Here is an 18,528-nt window from a genome sequence, read left to right on the forward strand (position 1 = left end):
TGGATGTCATGATCTTAGTTTTTTGAATGTTGAGTTTTAAGTCAGCTTTTCACTCTCCTCTTTCACCTTCATCAAGAGGCTCTTTAGTTCATCTTTGCTTTCTGCTGTAAGGGTGGTGTCATCTGCGTATCTGAGGTTATTGATATTTCCCCCAGCAGTCTTGATTCCAGTTCGTGCTTCACCCAGCATTTCTCTTGATGTACTTTGCATATGAGTTACATAAGCAGGGTGACAGTATACTTAAGGAGTGGTAATAACTAAATGTAGAAGATTTTATAATCTTTCTTCTCCTTATGGTTCTCTAGAATCACTGAAAGTAACTCTTTTCGTCACTATTTGGAGAATTCAATACATGCTATCTCATTTCAATTCATCATCAGATAAATATTTGACTGAATGACCTCCTTTCAGAATGTACTTTTAATTTACTTATTGGTGTAGCAGGGATTTTAATTGCATTGAGAGCTAATATAACTCTGGTAAGTGCATGGTTCTATTAATTTTCTTATAGTCACATTTAGTTTGTAATATAAATGCATTAATGATTTTATATTCTAATTTAAAATGCAGAAATAATCATACACTTATTTTCCATTTCCCAACCCTTTTGGCTTTTCCTGACATTGAAAAATTATATTACTGGACGTGCTTAGAGGCAAATAGTCAATAGTGTTTTTTCAAAGTATTTTAATTTTTATAGAGTGTGTTTTTGAAAATGGCTTGATCTAATTTAACTTTTTTTCTTCTTTTTAGTATAATTGGCTTTTCCCCCATTTCTGCCAAAAATAATTTTCCTATCATGCTAGCATTGTTTGCCTAATATTATACCAATTTTTGGCAGAACACTATTGAACTCTTGTATCATCTGTCAAAAGATATGTATTGATTAGTTGTAGAATAGCTGTATTTTAACTGCCTAACTGTTTATCACAGTGTAAGTACTAAGTGAATATAAATTTACATGGGCAACACAGGGAGCGATGGTGATTAAACTTACCATAGTAATCATTATTTACTAAGCCAGAGCAGAGGCACCAACAGAAATATTTGCAGCTTTGAAAGCATTCTTGTGTACTAACACAGAGTAGATTATACTGACAGGTTCAAGATTCATTGATTATAAAGTTTATTTCAACTACTACAAGCACTATAAGTAAGAAATTTCCTCCACATTTTCCAAAAATAATATAAGCATTGCTATTAGCGTTAACAACATTTCTTTTATATTTCCCCCCTTGTGATTGAGACTGAGGACTGATTTTATACATATAATTTACCCTATTTCAAAATGAAAATAATTCATGTTAGTCTTCCTAATAATAGTGTGATAGTGAAAGTCATTCAGTCCTGTCCAACTCTTTGCAACCCCACAGAGTATACAGTCCTTGGAATTCTCCAGAATACTGGAGTGGGTTCCCCTCAGGATTTCAAGGAGTGCTACTGATATCAAATAAGACTTCTAACTTTCATTAACTATTCTTACTTAATATATTCATCATGAAATGGAGGAATAAAAGAAGATGTTGAGAAGGCAGGTTTTTGTTCCTCAAAAATTCAGAGAAAATTAATATCATGATTCCTCAGAATGCCATTTTTTTAATTGTGTAAGAAAAAAAGAGGAGTGTGGCCTATGGCATGAAGATAAACTAATATAGACAGCCCTAAAATTCACAACAGAGAACCCGTCCTCATGTTTCAGGCTCCCTTCACATCTAAATATTTAGAAAGAGGTTTTTTTATCTTTCTGGTGATTTGAGGTTCTTTCTATAATTAAAAAAATGAATTAAAAAATTGAAGTGACTTTTATTTTTATATGTAAATTAATCTTGCTTATTTTATGTTGAGATGAGCATACTCTGCAAGCATTCACTGTGTACTCTTTATACACATAACAACGCTATAACCAGTACCTGCCAGTTGCAGGTATATGTGCACACATACATTTCAGTTATTTCAGAAAGTCATAACAATTGCGTTGACTCTTTCAAAGTGTATGTTTTTACAGAACCCAGATTGTTTTTTTAAAACAATAATTTTATTTTGCTTTTTGTAATGGGACTAGATTCTTTATAACCATTTTAATTATCAAATTAAATTATTTTTTAATTAATCTTGATTCTTTGACCTGTAAAGTTTATCACAGGTTTTACTACTTTTTCACAGGAGGATCTAAGTATATTTCAGTGGAAACATAGAACATCCAGGATTTAATGGGCATAAGAATATTTCTCTGTTTTTTAAAAATTGCAACATTTTCTTATACAGTGAATCTAACAATTAAAATTATGAAAATATACAGAGTTACTTTTTGGTCAATGCACAGACACATGCACACACACATACAGTCATAAAATTTACTTAGCCAAATAAAATCTCTCGATTAGAGACCTTTCAAGGGAGGAAAATTTATTAATTATTGCCTACTCATGACAGCTTCCTTGTTATGCTTAAAAAATTAACTAAATGGCTGTAGTTGATTCTTCCCAAGCTGGACAGTCAGCCTTATTAACCAGTGACCTTGATAGTGCATTAGAAATGAAGGTAGACCTCATTTGTTCATGGCCTTATATTTGCAGATGTAGTAATTTGATGGATACAATAAATTGGTGCACTTTTCAACCTTTGTATGAAGAATTGCAGACAATGACTGTTGCTATAAACTATTCCTTGGCAACGAGAGTTGTTTTCCAGGTGGAGCCCGATGTCATCCAGTGGAGTTTTCATAAACATTCAATCCTGGATCATGATTTGAATGAGAACAGTGCTATAGTTTTGCTGTTGGAGCTCATGTATCATTCCTGTCATTATCTTCCATCTTAAAAGTTAATCTAGAGTACTTATTCCTAGTCATTGTGATTCAGAAAGCACCACCTATATTTAAAATTCATATCATAGGGGGCACTTCGATTTACAGTGCTCTGACCTGAACTAGGTGAAGAAGAAGCTTAAATATTCAAGAATTGGGATGGAGCAGATTAGCGATTCATTGGAAAGCCACACATAATAGGCACGCAATTACCGGGAAACAATTAGGAAACAATTTATCTGCTCTTTAACACAGGCATCTATAAACAGGGTAATTTATCAGCCATTTCACAACTTCTACTACAACTGTATACCTCTTAAGTTTTAAACTATGTTATGCTTTTAGAGTTATTTAAAATCACAGCCTACTTCTCAGTTTTCAAGTGAGTCATCATAGATATCTTAATTTTTCTACCTTTGCTATAAACCAGTTTGATTTTTTTAAAGTTCTTATAGGCATAATTGACTCTAGATGTCATAAGGGTTCTGAGTCATGAAATGTGAAATAACTGTGTTCTAGGGTTTTCAGTAGAACGCATTTAAAATCTCACCTTACGCTTTTGCAGGTTTTTGTCATGCCAGTCTTTATCATCATACTCTGAATGTTTTGATAGCTCTTTATGTGTTGCACATGTTTTTCCTAGCTTTTATTCCGTGTCTCCTTCTAGTCCTCTTCTTTTTCATCTTGTGTCTGGCCCGCTTGGCTTCTTTTGTTTTCTTGCTTTTGCAGTTATATTTTGTAAAATGGTCTTACAGCCCAGAAACTTGACCCTCACCATTCCCTTCCCTTCCCACCCAGTAGTAATAGTAGCTACTTTACATATAGGAACTTAAAGGTTTAAAATATAATGTCATATTTATTATTTCAGCCTAAGCAAAGTGAACGTCCCTTTTAAAGTTCATTTTAATTATAAAAGCCATTTAAAAAGAGTGCAGTTATCTTAAAATATACTCTTGATACATTCAAGATATTGAGTTAAAGTGACTCACCCCTTCCCAGCAGTCCTTTTTTTTTCAACTAGGAACATCAACATATGCTTCTTTACAATATGCAAAGTGAAAATGTGAAGAGGTTTTGAACATCATTTCAGGCCACATTTTAAATACAGTTGGTTTGTAGTCCACCAGCTTTCCCATACTCTCTTTTTGCTCTTTTTGAGGTCCTAAGGGTATTTCTTTTTCTGTGCTCAGTGTATAGGGGGAATGGGCAGGCTTGTGGGCACCAGTAAGGGGGCTCTTCAGAAACAGAGCAAGCCCTTGTTGCAGGAAGGATATCCCTGACAGCGCTGTTGCCGCCTCACAAGTGTGTCCTTCACGTGGGGCTCTGTTCTCCCGCGGCCAGGGGGCTTACGGAGGTACTAAGGAACTGTAGTCCTTGGGTCGCCAGAGTTTTTGTATGGATTCAGTAGCATAGGTGATGCTAGTGGTAAAGAACCTGTCTGCCAGTGCAGGAGACATAAGAAATGGGATTAGATCCCTAGGTTGGGAAGATCTCCCAGATGAGGGCATAGCAACCCACTCCAGTATTCTTGCCTGGAGAATCCCTTGGACAGAGGGGCCTGGCAGGATACAGTCCATGGGGTTGCGAAGCGTCGGACACGACTGAGGCGACTTAGCACACACGCATACCAGTCAAGTTAGGTGGAATTAAAATAGAGTATTTGATTGTAATGCCTTAAACCTGAGATATATGTCATTCATGACTTTCATAATTAATCCTTCATTTTTAGAAAGGTTGGCTGAAACCTTTATTTTTGCTTTCTTTTTAGTCCCGTACTCATTTGGGAATGATAGGAATATTTGTTGCCACTGCACCCTAATAATAATAGCAATAAAAATGATGAAGAGGAGGAGTGTTATTGTTACCTATTTTCTATGTTCACACCTATTTTCTCTGAACATAGACAATTTTCTATGTTCCCTGTACTTGGCTATGCACAATATTTATCTGAAGTCCATACTGAACTCTTGATATGTACCATTATCACATGAATATCAAATGAAACATTATTTCATTTAATTATTGCAACAGTGCTGTAAGGAATTATTATTCCCGTTGTCCAGATGAGACAAGTAGGTGCAAAAAGTCACACATTACTTCTATATATCTTTAATTTTTATTCACTATGATTTTCTTAGCAGCAGCCAAGGGACCAAGGGATCAAGATAGAATGAGAAATGAGGGTAGAAAACAAAATGGACAGGGTCAGCCTTTGATAATGCAGGTGACTTTTCAGTCTGATATTTTAAAGTCTAGGACTGTGTGCCCTGAAAGAAATAAGAGTGTTTGTAAGTATAAGGCAGAACAAGATATAGAGCGTTGGTGGAAGAAGCCTCAACAATGGCTGTCTTTTAATTTTTAGTTAGAATAGGCAAATGATATTTCAAATGATGTGATTAACTGCCAATTAATTACAATGATTTAAATGATAGGCCCACTCCGTATCAATGGCGTGTGTAGTGACACTGAAAGAAGAGGCTAGTGATTTGAAAAATCTTTTTTATTGTCTTTGAAAATAATTAAATGCACATTTCAAAGTTAATACAACCACTGATGAAAAGAAGCTTGCGCTAACAGAGCAGGGAGGGACCTGAGAACTCTTGTACTTTAGCCTTTGTCCAATTAGGATAGAAAGTGAGCCCCAAAGCAGTGACCTTGACTTGCCTAGTACTAAAGGCAGTTACTAGTCCAATTAGGTCTACTGAAAACCTGCTTAAATCAACCCATAGTGTGATTAAGCATCAAAATTTTATTTTAAAATAGTGTGATCTTTTTTCTTTTGGTAAGTGTAATTTTCCTCTGGGAAATATTGTTACTGTATCATCATAATTATTTTTATATATTAGTAATAGCATTTTTTATATTGAAATATATTTTACTCCAAAATTTTATCTTTATAAATGTAATTATACACTTATTTATTTCCAAAGTAACTGTGAAAGTTATTAAATTATTAAATTTGAAATATGTAAGTTTAAAAATTCTAATGACTTATAATGAAGCTAATGTTAATATTCTCTTATTTATCCTTTCAGTCTTTCTTCTAACATACAAATTATCATTTTTCTTTAGATGAGCATAGAGATATCATATTAATATGTATATAATACTTTATCTTTAATGATGTATTTCATATTAGATAAAGTGTTTTACCATATCATCCAATATTAATCTATGATATCATTCTTAGTTGCTATTTATATCTTAAATTCTTTATTGTTATTTTTTAATTTATTTTTTTATTGAAGGATAGTTGCTTTACAGAATTTTGTTGTTTTCTGTCAAACCTTAACATGAATCAGCCATAAGTATACATATATCCTCTTTCTTTAGATGAGTTCTGAGTTTTCCCCTTAAAAAGCAATGTAGCAATGAAAACTTCCATAGCAAAAACTTTGGAAAATTTTCTACTTATTTATGTTAATTTACCAGTCTACTTCACAATTTTCCATTTAATAACTAAAGTACAAATTTACTATGTTTTAAAATATTAGTCCCACTACGTCACCATTACTATTTAACTCTGTAAAAATTTTTCCCTAAAGATGGATACCTTTAATCTTCTCAGTACTTAATTTTTTCACTTCTACCTCAAAGTTTTTAGTTTTTAGGCATTTGCTTTTGGCAAGGTAAAAAAAGATTAAACATATCACCAAAATATAAAAAATTATTTCAACATTATATATATGCAACTTGTATAATTTCAGAACTTTTACATACAAATGAACTCTGTCATCATGCTGTTTAAAATGAGAGAAGAATAAAAAGTATAGTACAGTTAGATTAATTAGGTAATCATTTCTGCAGTGTTAGTGCCCTAGAAAGATAAAAGCGCTTCCTTTTTTGGCTCATTCATCTTGTAGGAAGGCAGCTAGCAAAGTCCAGTTCTCTAATCCTGTATGCAATGCATACCAGACCCAGAGAAAAACAAGCACAGCTTTCCTTCCCACATGATCAGATTCCACTAAAAGATTTACTTCTGAGGCAGCAGCTAAAGAGATATGACTGTGAGGATTTTCACATTTTCATAAACAATTTCCATGTTCTCCCTCCCTGTAATTCTAATATCAAGAATCTCACAGGACTTATTTGTACTATTCATAACTATGGGTACTGTGGGTTTTTCAGCTCATGCTTTACAAACAAATGAGCTTTTTCATTTGTTCCTAATGACTTTGGTTTATACAAAGAGATCTTAAACTGTCCCCAGAGCAATCATTTTGCTAAAATGTTATTAGAACATCTTTACAAATTTAGCAATGAAAGGGGGTTCCGTTAACAATGGAAATCATTGGAAACCAAGGGCTGTTGGCAAGTTTAGTGCTCACCCATCTTTATTTTCAGTGATGAGTACAAGTAATTTTATGAACCAGATATTGATTCTGTAACTGGTAGGTGCGTAAGGAAGATAAGAAGCTGATGGGTTGGGAAGAAATGCTAGAAAAATCAGAGCAGTATTTTCTGGCTAATCCACTCTGTCCTTGCTCTTCTAAGGAGGCTTATGAATCTTAAAAAAGTGTACCTCCCAGTATCTGCTGATAGGGCCATTTCTTTCCTTAAGTGTGAGGATTTGTAGCTGACATCCTTGTGTTCCTGCTCAGTCGTGTCTGACTCTTTTGCAACCCCATTGACTGTAGCCTGCCAGGCTCCTCTCTCTGTGGGATTTTCCAGGCAAGAATATTGATTGCAGGGTGTTGCCATTTCCTCTCTCAGGGGACCTTCCCAACCCAGCAGTTGAACCTGCATGCCCTGTGTCTCTTGCATTGCAGGTAGATTCTTTACCCCTTGAGCCATCAGGGAAGCCCCTCATAACTGAGACAAAGGGTTATTTTTCAATAGATCATCAACAGGCTCTAGATTATATATATAAATATATGAGGGCTTCATTTTCATCAACATCAAATTTGATGCATTTGCTATGCATAGGGAGGCAGCTGCTCATGAACCTGAAACTTGACCTGCAGGTTCTTGCAGAGCACATCCAAATTATGTGATCTGTCTCTTGGTTTGAGGCTGCCGCTTCAAAAACAGAATTTGCATGAAACTGAAGCCCATTATACAGAGTGAAGTAAGCCAGAAAGATAAACACCAATACAATATACTAACACATGTATATGGAATTTAGAAAGATGGTAATGATAACCCTATATGCAAGACAGAAAAAGAGACACAGATGTATAGAACAGACTTTTGGACTCTATGGGAGAAGGCGAGGGTGGGATGATCTGAGAGAATAGCATTGAAACATGTATATTACCAAGTGTGAAACAGATCGCCAGTCCAGATTGGATGCATGAGACAAGTGCTCGGGGCTGATGCACTGGGAAGACCCAGAGGGATGGGGTGGGGAGGGAGGTGGGAGTGGGGATCGGGATGGGGAACACATGTAAATCCATGGCTGATTCATGTCAATGTATGGCAAAAACCACTACAATATTGTAAAGTAATTAGCCTCCAACTAATAAAAATAAATGGAAAAAAAAAAAAAACCAACATAGAAACCCCATGTGTGAAACCAGTAAAAGGAATAAATTACACGTCAAGAAAAAAAAAAAAAAACAACAACAGAATTTGCCCCTATTCTGGGCATCTTTGCTTTCAAAGGCCTCCTTTTCCCAGGACAACTTTTGTTAGATTCCTTCAGGATGATCGGTGTGTTGTTTCATCCAGCAGTTCCTTCCTGGTGTCCTTTCAAGATTCCTTCTCCTTGCTCTGTGTATGACTATACTGGTACACAACACCTCTATAAATGCACCCCTGGCCTATATCTTTTCAGTACCCAGAGGCTGAGTTTTAACAAGTGTCCCTTCGATTTTGGTGAACAGAATGGAAGCTTATTGTTGGAAAACCGTTCTGCTGGTGTTGAATATTTCTCAAAGATGACTGATCAAACTGTGGATTAAAGAAAAAATGAAAAAGAGAGGGTAGAAGTGACAGCTTCAACCAGTTCAGCATTAAGGGAATTATAGACTGGCTGCACTGGTATTACTTTGCTAGCCTATTCATTAGATCCAGGGTTTGGTGATTGTATCCTTTTAAGCGATATATATTTTTTTCTGTTTAAAAGTTTTTATTGTTCTTACTTTCTATAAGATAGTGTTTTATTGAATAAGAAATATCAGCATTCAGTGACAATTACTGATTATTATTACTAACAGAAATCAGCATATTTTATTTTCATCATGATTAGCCATCTCTCAGCTGCTAGAAATAGGAAAGATTTTCATGTATAAGTTATCTTGGTTTTCAACTTACTTTATTGTTACACTGCAAAATATTCTCAGAAAAGTTTCCTCTCCTGCAAAATGAAGTTTATTATAATACAAATATCATGATATTATTGTATAGGCCAGATAAAATAAGATAGGTAACCTGGAATGCAGTATTGCATGAAAGTCTTATTTTCTATTTCTGATACCCCTTAAAGCCACTGTTTAGGACTTTGTACCAACCAGTCTATTTATTCATGTGTGTATGCATCTTACACTGTTCAACATCAGCCAGGAATAACCACTGAATTGCAAAACTATGGACTGTTGCTAAGGACTATAGTACATGACACAAATTATTTCTAAGGAACATAGTTTAATGTCTACTTTTTTCTCTTTCTTTCTTTTTTTTTTTTTTGCCTTTTTTATATTTCTGTATGTCTTTCTGCTTGATATTGGAGACTGGTTTCCTAAGCAGTAACAAACCTCATTCAGTGGTCTCTATCCTTGAACTTTTTGGTATATTAATTGCTTAAGAATTTTAGAAAATAAGCTCTTACTGTTAGGTCTAATATTAGATCTAATATATATCAATCCTTGAGTTGATGATTTAAGTAGACATTTTATTGTTAATTCTGGCAAATTTTTATAGAAATCTGTTGGCCAAAATCATGACCGTAATACAGTATTATGCTCTACAGCCTGTAGTATTTGGAGGAAAAGATTCATCCACTTTTCTAGTTGTTGATTTAACATAAGACTAGATTTTTTTTTTCCTTCTTAGGGCAGTTAGTAAAGATGGACACATTTTTGCATCTACCAGGACTGACACACTCTTCAAAATGTGATAGTAATGTTTTCCTTAGTGTTTTCAGATGTGCTGTGTGCAAATGAAAAAGTTTTATACACTCAGTTGTTACTAACTCTTTGCGACCCCTTGGACTATAGCCTGCCAAGCTGCTCTGTCCATGGGATTCTCCAGGCAAGAATTCTGGAGTGGGTAACTCTTCCCTTCTCTAGGAGATCTTCCTGACCCAGGGATCAAACCCAGGTCTCTTGCAATGAAGGTGGATTCATTACCCACTGAGCCACCAGGGAAGCCCAAGCTGGGCATGAACAGAGCAGGGGGAATAAGGTTTCACCACCTTTAGGAATACCATTCTGGGGACTTTCTTCAAGAAATTCCAGGGCTGAGAGAGGTGTGAAACTCTTTACTGGCTTCTTCTGATAACTATACTTCTTTTGTTTCTTCAAAAGCAAACAGATCAAACAAATAAAATGCTTGCCTTCAAATACTACAAAGAAAGAAAAGCTTCGGTCAGCAAGACTAAAGTAACTTTTCTCCAAACAATTTAGTTATTGGTAGGAAGAGACAGAGTAATGTAGTTTTAGCCATTTCTGGAAACTGAATTTTGTATGATAGTACTAACAACTCTACACATTTGGTATCCTGATACACAATCTTTAATATCTTGATTATAGCCTACTTAGCTGCTTAACAAAAAAAAAATGAAGATCACCTTTGTTGTTTTCAGTTACTAAATCATGTCTGACTCTTTGCTACCCCATGGACGGCAGCACATCAGGCTTCCCTGTCCTTCACCATCTCCCAGAGTTTATTCAGACTCATGTCCAGTCAGTGATACCATGCAAAGATCTCCTCTATCGTCCCCATCTCTTCCTTCCCTCAGTCTTTCCCGTCATCTGGGTCTTTCCCAGTAAGTCTGGAGGCTAAAGGATTGGTGCTTCAGCTTCAGCATCAGTCCTTCCAATGAATACTCAGGGTTGATTTCCTTTAAGATTGATTGGTTTGATCTCCTTGCTGTCCAAGGGACTCCTAAAAGTCTCCAGCATCATAGTTTGAAAACATTCATTCTTTGGCCCTCAACCTTCTTTATGGTCCAACTCTCACACTCGTACATGGCTACTGGAAAAACCATAGTTTTGACTAGATGGTCCTTTTCCGGCAAAGTGATGATCATCTTATTGGTAGTCATGCAGATGCTTCCTCCTGTTTTCTAATGCTCCTTTAACCAAAACAGTGTTTTGATCATCCAGGTCCTAAATATTTAAAAGAGATTTTCATCTTGTTATACAGAGAAAACATTTCTTATTATTAGTCACATTCAAATTATAAATGAGAAACTTTAATAATAGATTACTATTATATAAAGAGAAATGCATTTTTAACTTTTTAATGTATTGGAGTATTCTTTCAGACATATAAGTTTTTTTAAATGTGGGAAATATATAAAAATTTGAAAGAATAATATTGAGTAAAAGAATAATTGCCATGGCAAAGTACACATGAGAATTTATAGCTTATAAATAACCAAGATTAATTAAATTGACTAAGAGTTTCCCTCCATAACATTTAGTTTGAAGTAAATATCAAAATTTAGTTTGTTTATAGCCACTTTTATAAAATAGGAAAAAGAGCTTTTTACGTTCTCAAATTTGCTACTTATGTTTTATTTATTACCTGTGTTAGTGATCTTCTAGCTTCCCAAATTTGGAGAGGTATTTGAGAATAATAATTTTAGAAAAATAATGTCTCAGAATTTAGGAGGTATTTGTTTCATCTTCATGCAGTACTTTCTTATCATTCTTGGGTCTAATAATTCTGACAGCATAAATCTATTTCTGTTGGTTGAAATATAAGATGCCTTGTTTGTAGTTCTTTAAACCTTTATGTTCTGACTCCTATAAAATAAAAAGTTAAAAAAAAAAAAACCCTTTATGTTCTGATTTTTGTCCATATACTTTCAAAAGTGGAAAAATTGCATTCAAGACTATCATTAAATAAAATACATTATTTTATTCATTCAGTTGTGAATAGTTTGAATATTGTTACTATATGGTATTGTCTTTCAGGTAAATCTAATTAACAAAACCATCTTTTTAAAAAACTGACTGTAGTAAGGCAGCATTTGTCTTTATTTTCAATATTATGAAGCACTTAATTAACAGAAAACCACCATGGGTTGCTTCTTTAGAATACCACTAAATGTTAGAGACATCGTCTACTGTACAGGAGTTTCACTACTGGATGAGGATGTCTGGGAATTCATATGGATGAAATTCCACTCTACCACGGCTATTTCTGAAAAGAAAATATTATTGGAAGCCTTAACTTGCAGTGATGACAGGAATTTATTAAATAGGTGAGTCAATTAAATGTTTAAATTTGTATAATGAGAGTATTCTCTGTTAATCAAATTGTCCTGAACTTGTTTTTATTTCCTTAAATATATGCTAGTTACTCTAAAATAGATCTTTCTAGAGCTAAAGAAAATTGCCATATTAATATGATGAAAGCTTGTTGATTTGAAAGGTTTGTTTCTAACTGTTTTTATGTAAGATAATATTTCATTATAAAAATGAAGTATTTATTAAAAAGACTTTTTAAAGCAAATTTTCATCATTAAATCAGAATAATGATTTAACCACTTACAAGATTTTTTTCAGACATTGATTAATACATCAATTAAAATATTATGAGTTTGTTCTTCTTCCTTTTATCAACACAAAATTGTTCTATTGATAAATTTTTATTAGTAAAGTTTACATGGACTATTCTTTGAAGATTGTGATAACTTAAATCATATAATTTTGATAAGTAAAGAAAAGTTTGTTATTAAACTAAAAATTTCCCCACAATTCTATCCTTAAAGGCTTCTAAATCTATCACTGAATTCTGAGGTGGTTCTGGATCAAGATGCAATTGATGTGATAATCCATGTAGCTCGAAATCCACATGGCCGAGACCTTGCCTGGAAGTTTTTTAGAGATAAATGGAAGATATTAAATACCAGGTAAAAATAAGAGTTCAATCATTCTTACTGGAGTGAGTAAATCAAAGGTGATATCTGAGAGATAAAGACCCAACTTTTTGTGGTAGAAGCAAGATCCAGAAAATAGAATTAGATTTTGAAGTAGTCAGCCACTCCTGTGAAGCTCAGAATTAATTTAACAGTTCTATAACATTATTCATTTATTAAGATTGATAACCATAATTATGTATGGAAATGTGCAGAGTGAAAAGGTTTAGCATTGCAGCTTTCCTGGAAAATCTATCAAACTGTCTTAGGTTGAGGAAATTGTATCATTAAAATCCTATATCCTGAGTGTGTTGTAGAAAAAATGATTTATGAATCATAGAATGGTATTAGAACAAGAAATGGAGAAGGAAATGGCAACCCACTCCAGTATTCTTGCCTGGAGAAGCCCAGGGACAAAGGAACATAGTGGGCTACAGTCTGTGGGGTTGCAAGAGTTGGACACAACTTAGCGACTAAACTACTACTGCTAAAATTCACGTTGGAGAAGGAAATGACAACCCACTCCAGTATTCTTGCCTCTGGAGAATTCCATGGACAGAGGAGCCTGGTGGGCTGCAGTCCATGGGGTCACAGAAACTTGGACATGACTGAGTGACTAACACGCACACACACACACACACACACACAGAACAAGAAAACTTTAATTGCTTCTATAGAATTGTGTAAATATTTAAAAAATAGAAATATCATGAAACATCTGAAGTAAAGTCATGATATACAGGAGGAATGGCTGAGTCACTGTACAATTCTAGATGCAGTAGAATTTATTCCTGAGCCGTCTTGCTTCATGTTGAGAATTCTTCAGCCTCAGTTTTAGAAAATATTTCATTATGTATTTAAATATATTATAATAAATGTTAATGTATTACTCCGATAATCTCTATGGTATTTTAAAATTAAATTTATTATAGAGCATGGAAATGCTGCATGTTCTCAAACTTAAATGTTCCCAGACATTTAGCATACCCACTGTTCTATCTCTTAAAAGCTGGCATATAAACTTTATTTTTTAGAAGTACACTGTTATTGGTTGACCTTGTATAATGAGTTCAGTTTGAATGTATTTTTAATAATAAAATATATTTCTATCTGTAGATATTTCATTGTTAGAAAGCACTAATATTCCTAGATGGCACATTGTTTTTCTTTTTCTTGTATTTTCAGCTCAGAAATTAGAATGATTTACACTTGCTTTGCTGTCATGCATAGTATAAGGAATAGTCAGGCACAAGATGGAATTAATATATATGTACAAGCATTTGACTTTAAAGAGTAACAAATATCTACCAATACAGAGTCTCTTTAGGGAGTGGTTTTGTAAATCAGAGTTCAGTATAATGCCTATATAGTTTATAGTCCCTATCTAAAATATTCAGTTCCTGATATGTCTGTTTTGTTTCACTGAAAGTACATCATCTCTAACCAAAAGGTAGAAAGATAGAGATAACATTAGAACCACCTCAGTCTAATGACCTCTTTGTTTAATTAGCTGGACATCAATATTAGCTACAACTCTGAAGAGGGAGGAAGAGGCACTTGGGAACTCAACTTTATGCTCAGTTTTTCTGTAAACCTAAGACTGCTGTCAAACTAAAGTTAATTTTTTAAAAAAGTAGAAAGGTGAAGTTTCAGCATTTCTACAGATAGAGCTGTGTTTATCTTGACAAATAGGATTGTCTTCTTCATCTTCCACTCCCTTGTCAATCTTGGAGCATCAGAGTTCATGAGGGAACAGTCCAAGGTTCTCCTTACCTCTTGCCCTGCAGGTTCTCCCTGGTTTGAGTTGCCATCTACTCTCACAGTTTGAATCACTCCCAGATCTACACCTATAGCTCAGATATTTCACCTAAGCTTCACTCTATGAGAGATGGTTTTTTGTTGAGATCCCCTACTGAGGTGTACCTGCAAAGCTAAACCACCATTTTCTATGTCTTCATTCTGTCAGTAAATATATGGCCATCCACCAATTGTTCAAGCTGGGCACCTGAAAATCTACATATAGTTCTCCTTTTTCTTTGACATATGTAAAAAGTAACATTTAGGCTTGAGGTCCTATCAGTTTAACAATTCCTAAATGTTTCTTGAATTCTTCCTCTCTTTCCTACTACCACTGCCTTAGTGAAGATTCTTATCCCTTGTTAGTACTCTTAATGACTGTCTCCTGTCTCTACTTACATATGCTGCCACACATATGCACACATGTATGCATGCGTGGACACACACACACACCTACCACTGCCCTTTGTCCCAAGAATCTCTCTGAAAAGCAAAAATGACATTTCCTGCTGTAAACCCTTCAGTACTCTGTGCCATGTTGAATATCTAAACTCCTGTCTTGCTAACCCTTCTACCTCTTACTCTGCTATCCTCAGTCTCGCAGTTTATACCCTCAGTACCAAATGCATGTCGTTGTTGGCACACACCATGTTGTTTCACACCTCCTTGCCTTTGTGTATGTTGGTTCTCTGCCTAAAATTGCTTTCTTCCTTGATATTTGAAATTACTCCATATTCAATCCATCTGTCATCATCTCCTGGAAGCCTTTCTGGAGACCCCACAGCTAAAGAGAACTCTGAACAGTATATAATTTTATTTTCATCTCGTTTAACCATAATAACTGGGAGTGATCTGTTTACAATACTACATAGTATATAACCATCAAGGAAAGGACGGGCTGTTTTTCTTTTTCACATGACTGCAAGTATAAGCAAAAGACTCTTTGAAGAGGAATTGTCCCCTTTCCTGTACAGTTGGCTATTTTTGTAACCACATATTGATTACTAATGAATACTTATTTTATTATTGAATGTCTATTTTATTTTATTTAGCCAACTTTTCCCATGGATTCAATGTTAGAACTGAATCAGTTCCCATTTCAATGTTAGAATTATAGCAATTTATGATGGTCATATGGTTTAGCCTCCCTCTTTAGGCCAAGTAGTATTCCACTGTATACATGTACATCTTTATCCATTTATCTGTCAAAGGACATGTAGGTTGTTTCCATGTTTTGGCTCTTGTGAATACTGCTGCTATTGAAATCGGGGTACAGATATTTTTTTGAATTATAATTTTGGGGGGGATATATCACCAGGAATGGGATTGCTGGGTCATATGGTAATTCTCTTTTTAGTTTTCTGAGTAACCTCCATACTGTTTTCCATAGTGACTATAACAATTCCCACAAATAGTGTAGCAGGATTCCCTTTTCTCCATACCTTCTCTGCATAGGTGCATGCTAAGTCACTTCAGTCATGTCCAATTCTTTGCAACCCTGTGGACCATAACCTGCTAGACTCCTCTAACCATGGGATTCTCCAGGCAAGAATACTGGAGTGGGTTGCCATGCCCTTCTCCAGATCTTCCCGACCCAGGGATTGAACCTGCATCTCTTATGTCTCCTACACTGGGGAGGTGAGGATTTCTTTTTACCATTGGTGCCACCTGGGAAGCTTTCCTGGTGGCTAAGATGGTAAAGAATCTGCCTGCAATGCGGGAGACCTGGGTTTGATCCCTGTCGAGAAGATCCCTTGATGAAGGAAATGGCTACCCACTCCAGAATTCTTACCTAGAGAATTCCGTGGACAGAGGAGCCTGGTGGGTACAGTCCTTTTGGTCGCAAAGAGTCAGGCACAAATGAGCAACTAACACCCTCTCTAGCATTTGTTATTTGTAGACTTTTTAATGATGACCATTCTGACCAGTATAAGGTGGAGAAATGTCATTATGATCTTCTGCACATTTTTCAATTAGGTTTTTTGTTTTTTTTATTGCTGAGTTGCTTGTGTATTTTAGAGGTTAAGCCCTTGTCTGTGATATCATTTGCCAATATAAGCACCCCCACCCCTCCTTTTACAGATGAGAAAACTAAGGCTCTAGAAACTAAATTACTTAAATTCCCACAGGTAAGGACAGCATTAGAAAGCCTCTTGTAATGATGGCTGGACTTTTGCTTTTAAAAATTCATAATCTTATCTTTAGTTTACTTTTTAAAAAATTGTCAACTTGTCTTTATGATAGCTCAGTATTAGTGTATAGAAATGCAACTGATTTCTGTGATTAATTTTGTATCCTTCTATTTTACTGAATTCATGTAGTCTAGTAATTTTGTGTGTGTGTGTGTGTGTGTGTAGTTTATAGGGTTTTCCATATGGTATGATGTCATCTGCAAGCAGTGAAACTTTTACTTCTGCCTTTCCAGTTTGGATTCCTTTTATTTATGCTTCTTATCTGTTTGCTCTGGCCAGAACTTCCAACACTATGTTGAATAAAAGTTGTGAGAATGGTCATTCTTGTCTTGTTCCCAATCTTAGAGGAAATACTTTGATTTGTCACCATTCAATATGATATTAAATGTGGGCTTGCCATATATGACCTTTATTATGTTTATGTGCATTCTCACTAATCTGTTTAGGGTTTCTTATCATAAATGAACAGACAGTAAGTCATTCTTAGGTTCTTTATGTAGTTGTATTTTGGACATGTTCATAGGAGAAGATGAATTCAGGGTCTTTCTACTCAACCATCTTGATCCTGCCTCCAGTTTAGCCTAGTGTACTGTTTTTTTTTTTCCAAAGAGTATGATATCCTGTGATAGGTACCCTTAGCACAGTAGGCACAAATTAGTAAAAGGAGAAATCTTTTCAACTTGCTGATACATAGTATTCTTACCTTAGGTCACAAGTCAAATAATTAGGCTTGTGGTACAAAGATTGTAAAATTCAAAGGAAAAATTCAGTGTTTTATTTTAATGCTCATATGAAAAATTGCTAATCTTTTGGGAGCATTTTTAAGAAATTTGGCTTAGTTTCTAGGAATGAAATACAAAATAATGCCAACATCAGTTTTGATTTACCAGACCAAAAGACCTCTGTGACTTATGGATAATTCCAAAAGTTGGTTCTGCAGTCGTGGAATCCTTCTTTGGTGGAATCCTTCTTATTCACAGTGACCCAGTTTGCTTTAAAATTAAAAGTTTTAAAATACTTTTTCTTCAGGCCTCATATTGTAAATATAATAGTAATTCCTAATTATAATATCATAGGACTCCCTTTTTAAAAATTTATTATAATGTAGATCTCTTTGAAACTCTCTGAGCCAAATCAGGATGCACTTGATGACATCCCATAGCCACAGCTCTTTGCACCTCTCCACTCCCTAGGGAAATGGCCTTGAATAGCATTAAGAGATGGAATGGAGCTCATGAGAAGGATTCTAAAATATCTATGTAGTAGTATTTCCTAAATTATTGACTGTTTTAACATTGACTTTTTTTTTAATCTTTCAAGGTATGGAGAAGCATTATTTATGAATTCCAAACTTATCAGTGGTGTTACAGAATTTCTTAATACTGAAGGTGAACTGAAAGAGGTAAATATTTTAAGATGAGTGTAATGTTTTTCTTTTGTAAACTTATGAAATTATAGATAGACTTCAACCATTTCTTTCCAATAAATTCACACTCATTCCTTTAAAGTACACACACACACACACACACACGTATACATGCACACATACACACATTCATGCTAAAGACTTTACTTCAGTCATTATTTGCAAAAATGTTTCTAACATATTAAACAGTAAATATTAAGCCTGTGAAAGGTGCTTGAATGTAATGATTCTCAAAATGTTGTTTGTTGTTGTATAGTCACTAAGTCATGATCGACTC

At 34.7% G+C, this 18,528-nt stretch overlaps 1 protein-coding gene across 1 annotated transcript in view; it reads left to right on the forward strand.

The window, feature by feature from the left end:
* The window catches only part of TRHDE (thyrotropin releasing hormone degrading enzyme), a 429,224-nt gene that overhangs the window by 402,266 nt on the left and 8,430 nt on the right, over positions 1-18,528 (forward strand). The window contains exons 16-18 of the mRNA XM_043879610.1: positions 12,012-12,179; positions 12,690-12,830; positions 18,146-18,227. Of these exons, the coding sequence (XP_043735545.1) occupies positions 12,012-12,179; positions 12,690-12,830; positions 18,146-18,227 (391 nt within the window). The remainder of the gene's footprint in view (positions 1-12,011; positions 12,180-12,689; positions 12,831-18,145; positions 18,228-18,528) is intronic.

The sequence above is a fragment of the Cervus elaphus genome, chromosome 3 (genome assembly GCF_910594005.1).
Source record: "Cervus elaphus chromosome 3, mCerEla1.1, whole genome shotgun sequence".
Lineage (NCBI taxonomy): Eukaryota > Metazoa > Chordata > Mammalia > Artiodactyla > Cervidae > Cervus > Cervus elaphus.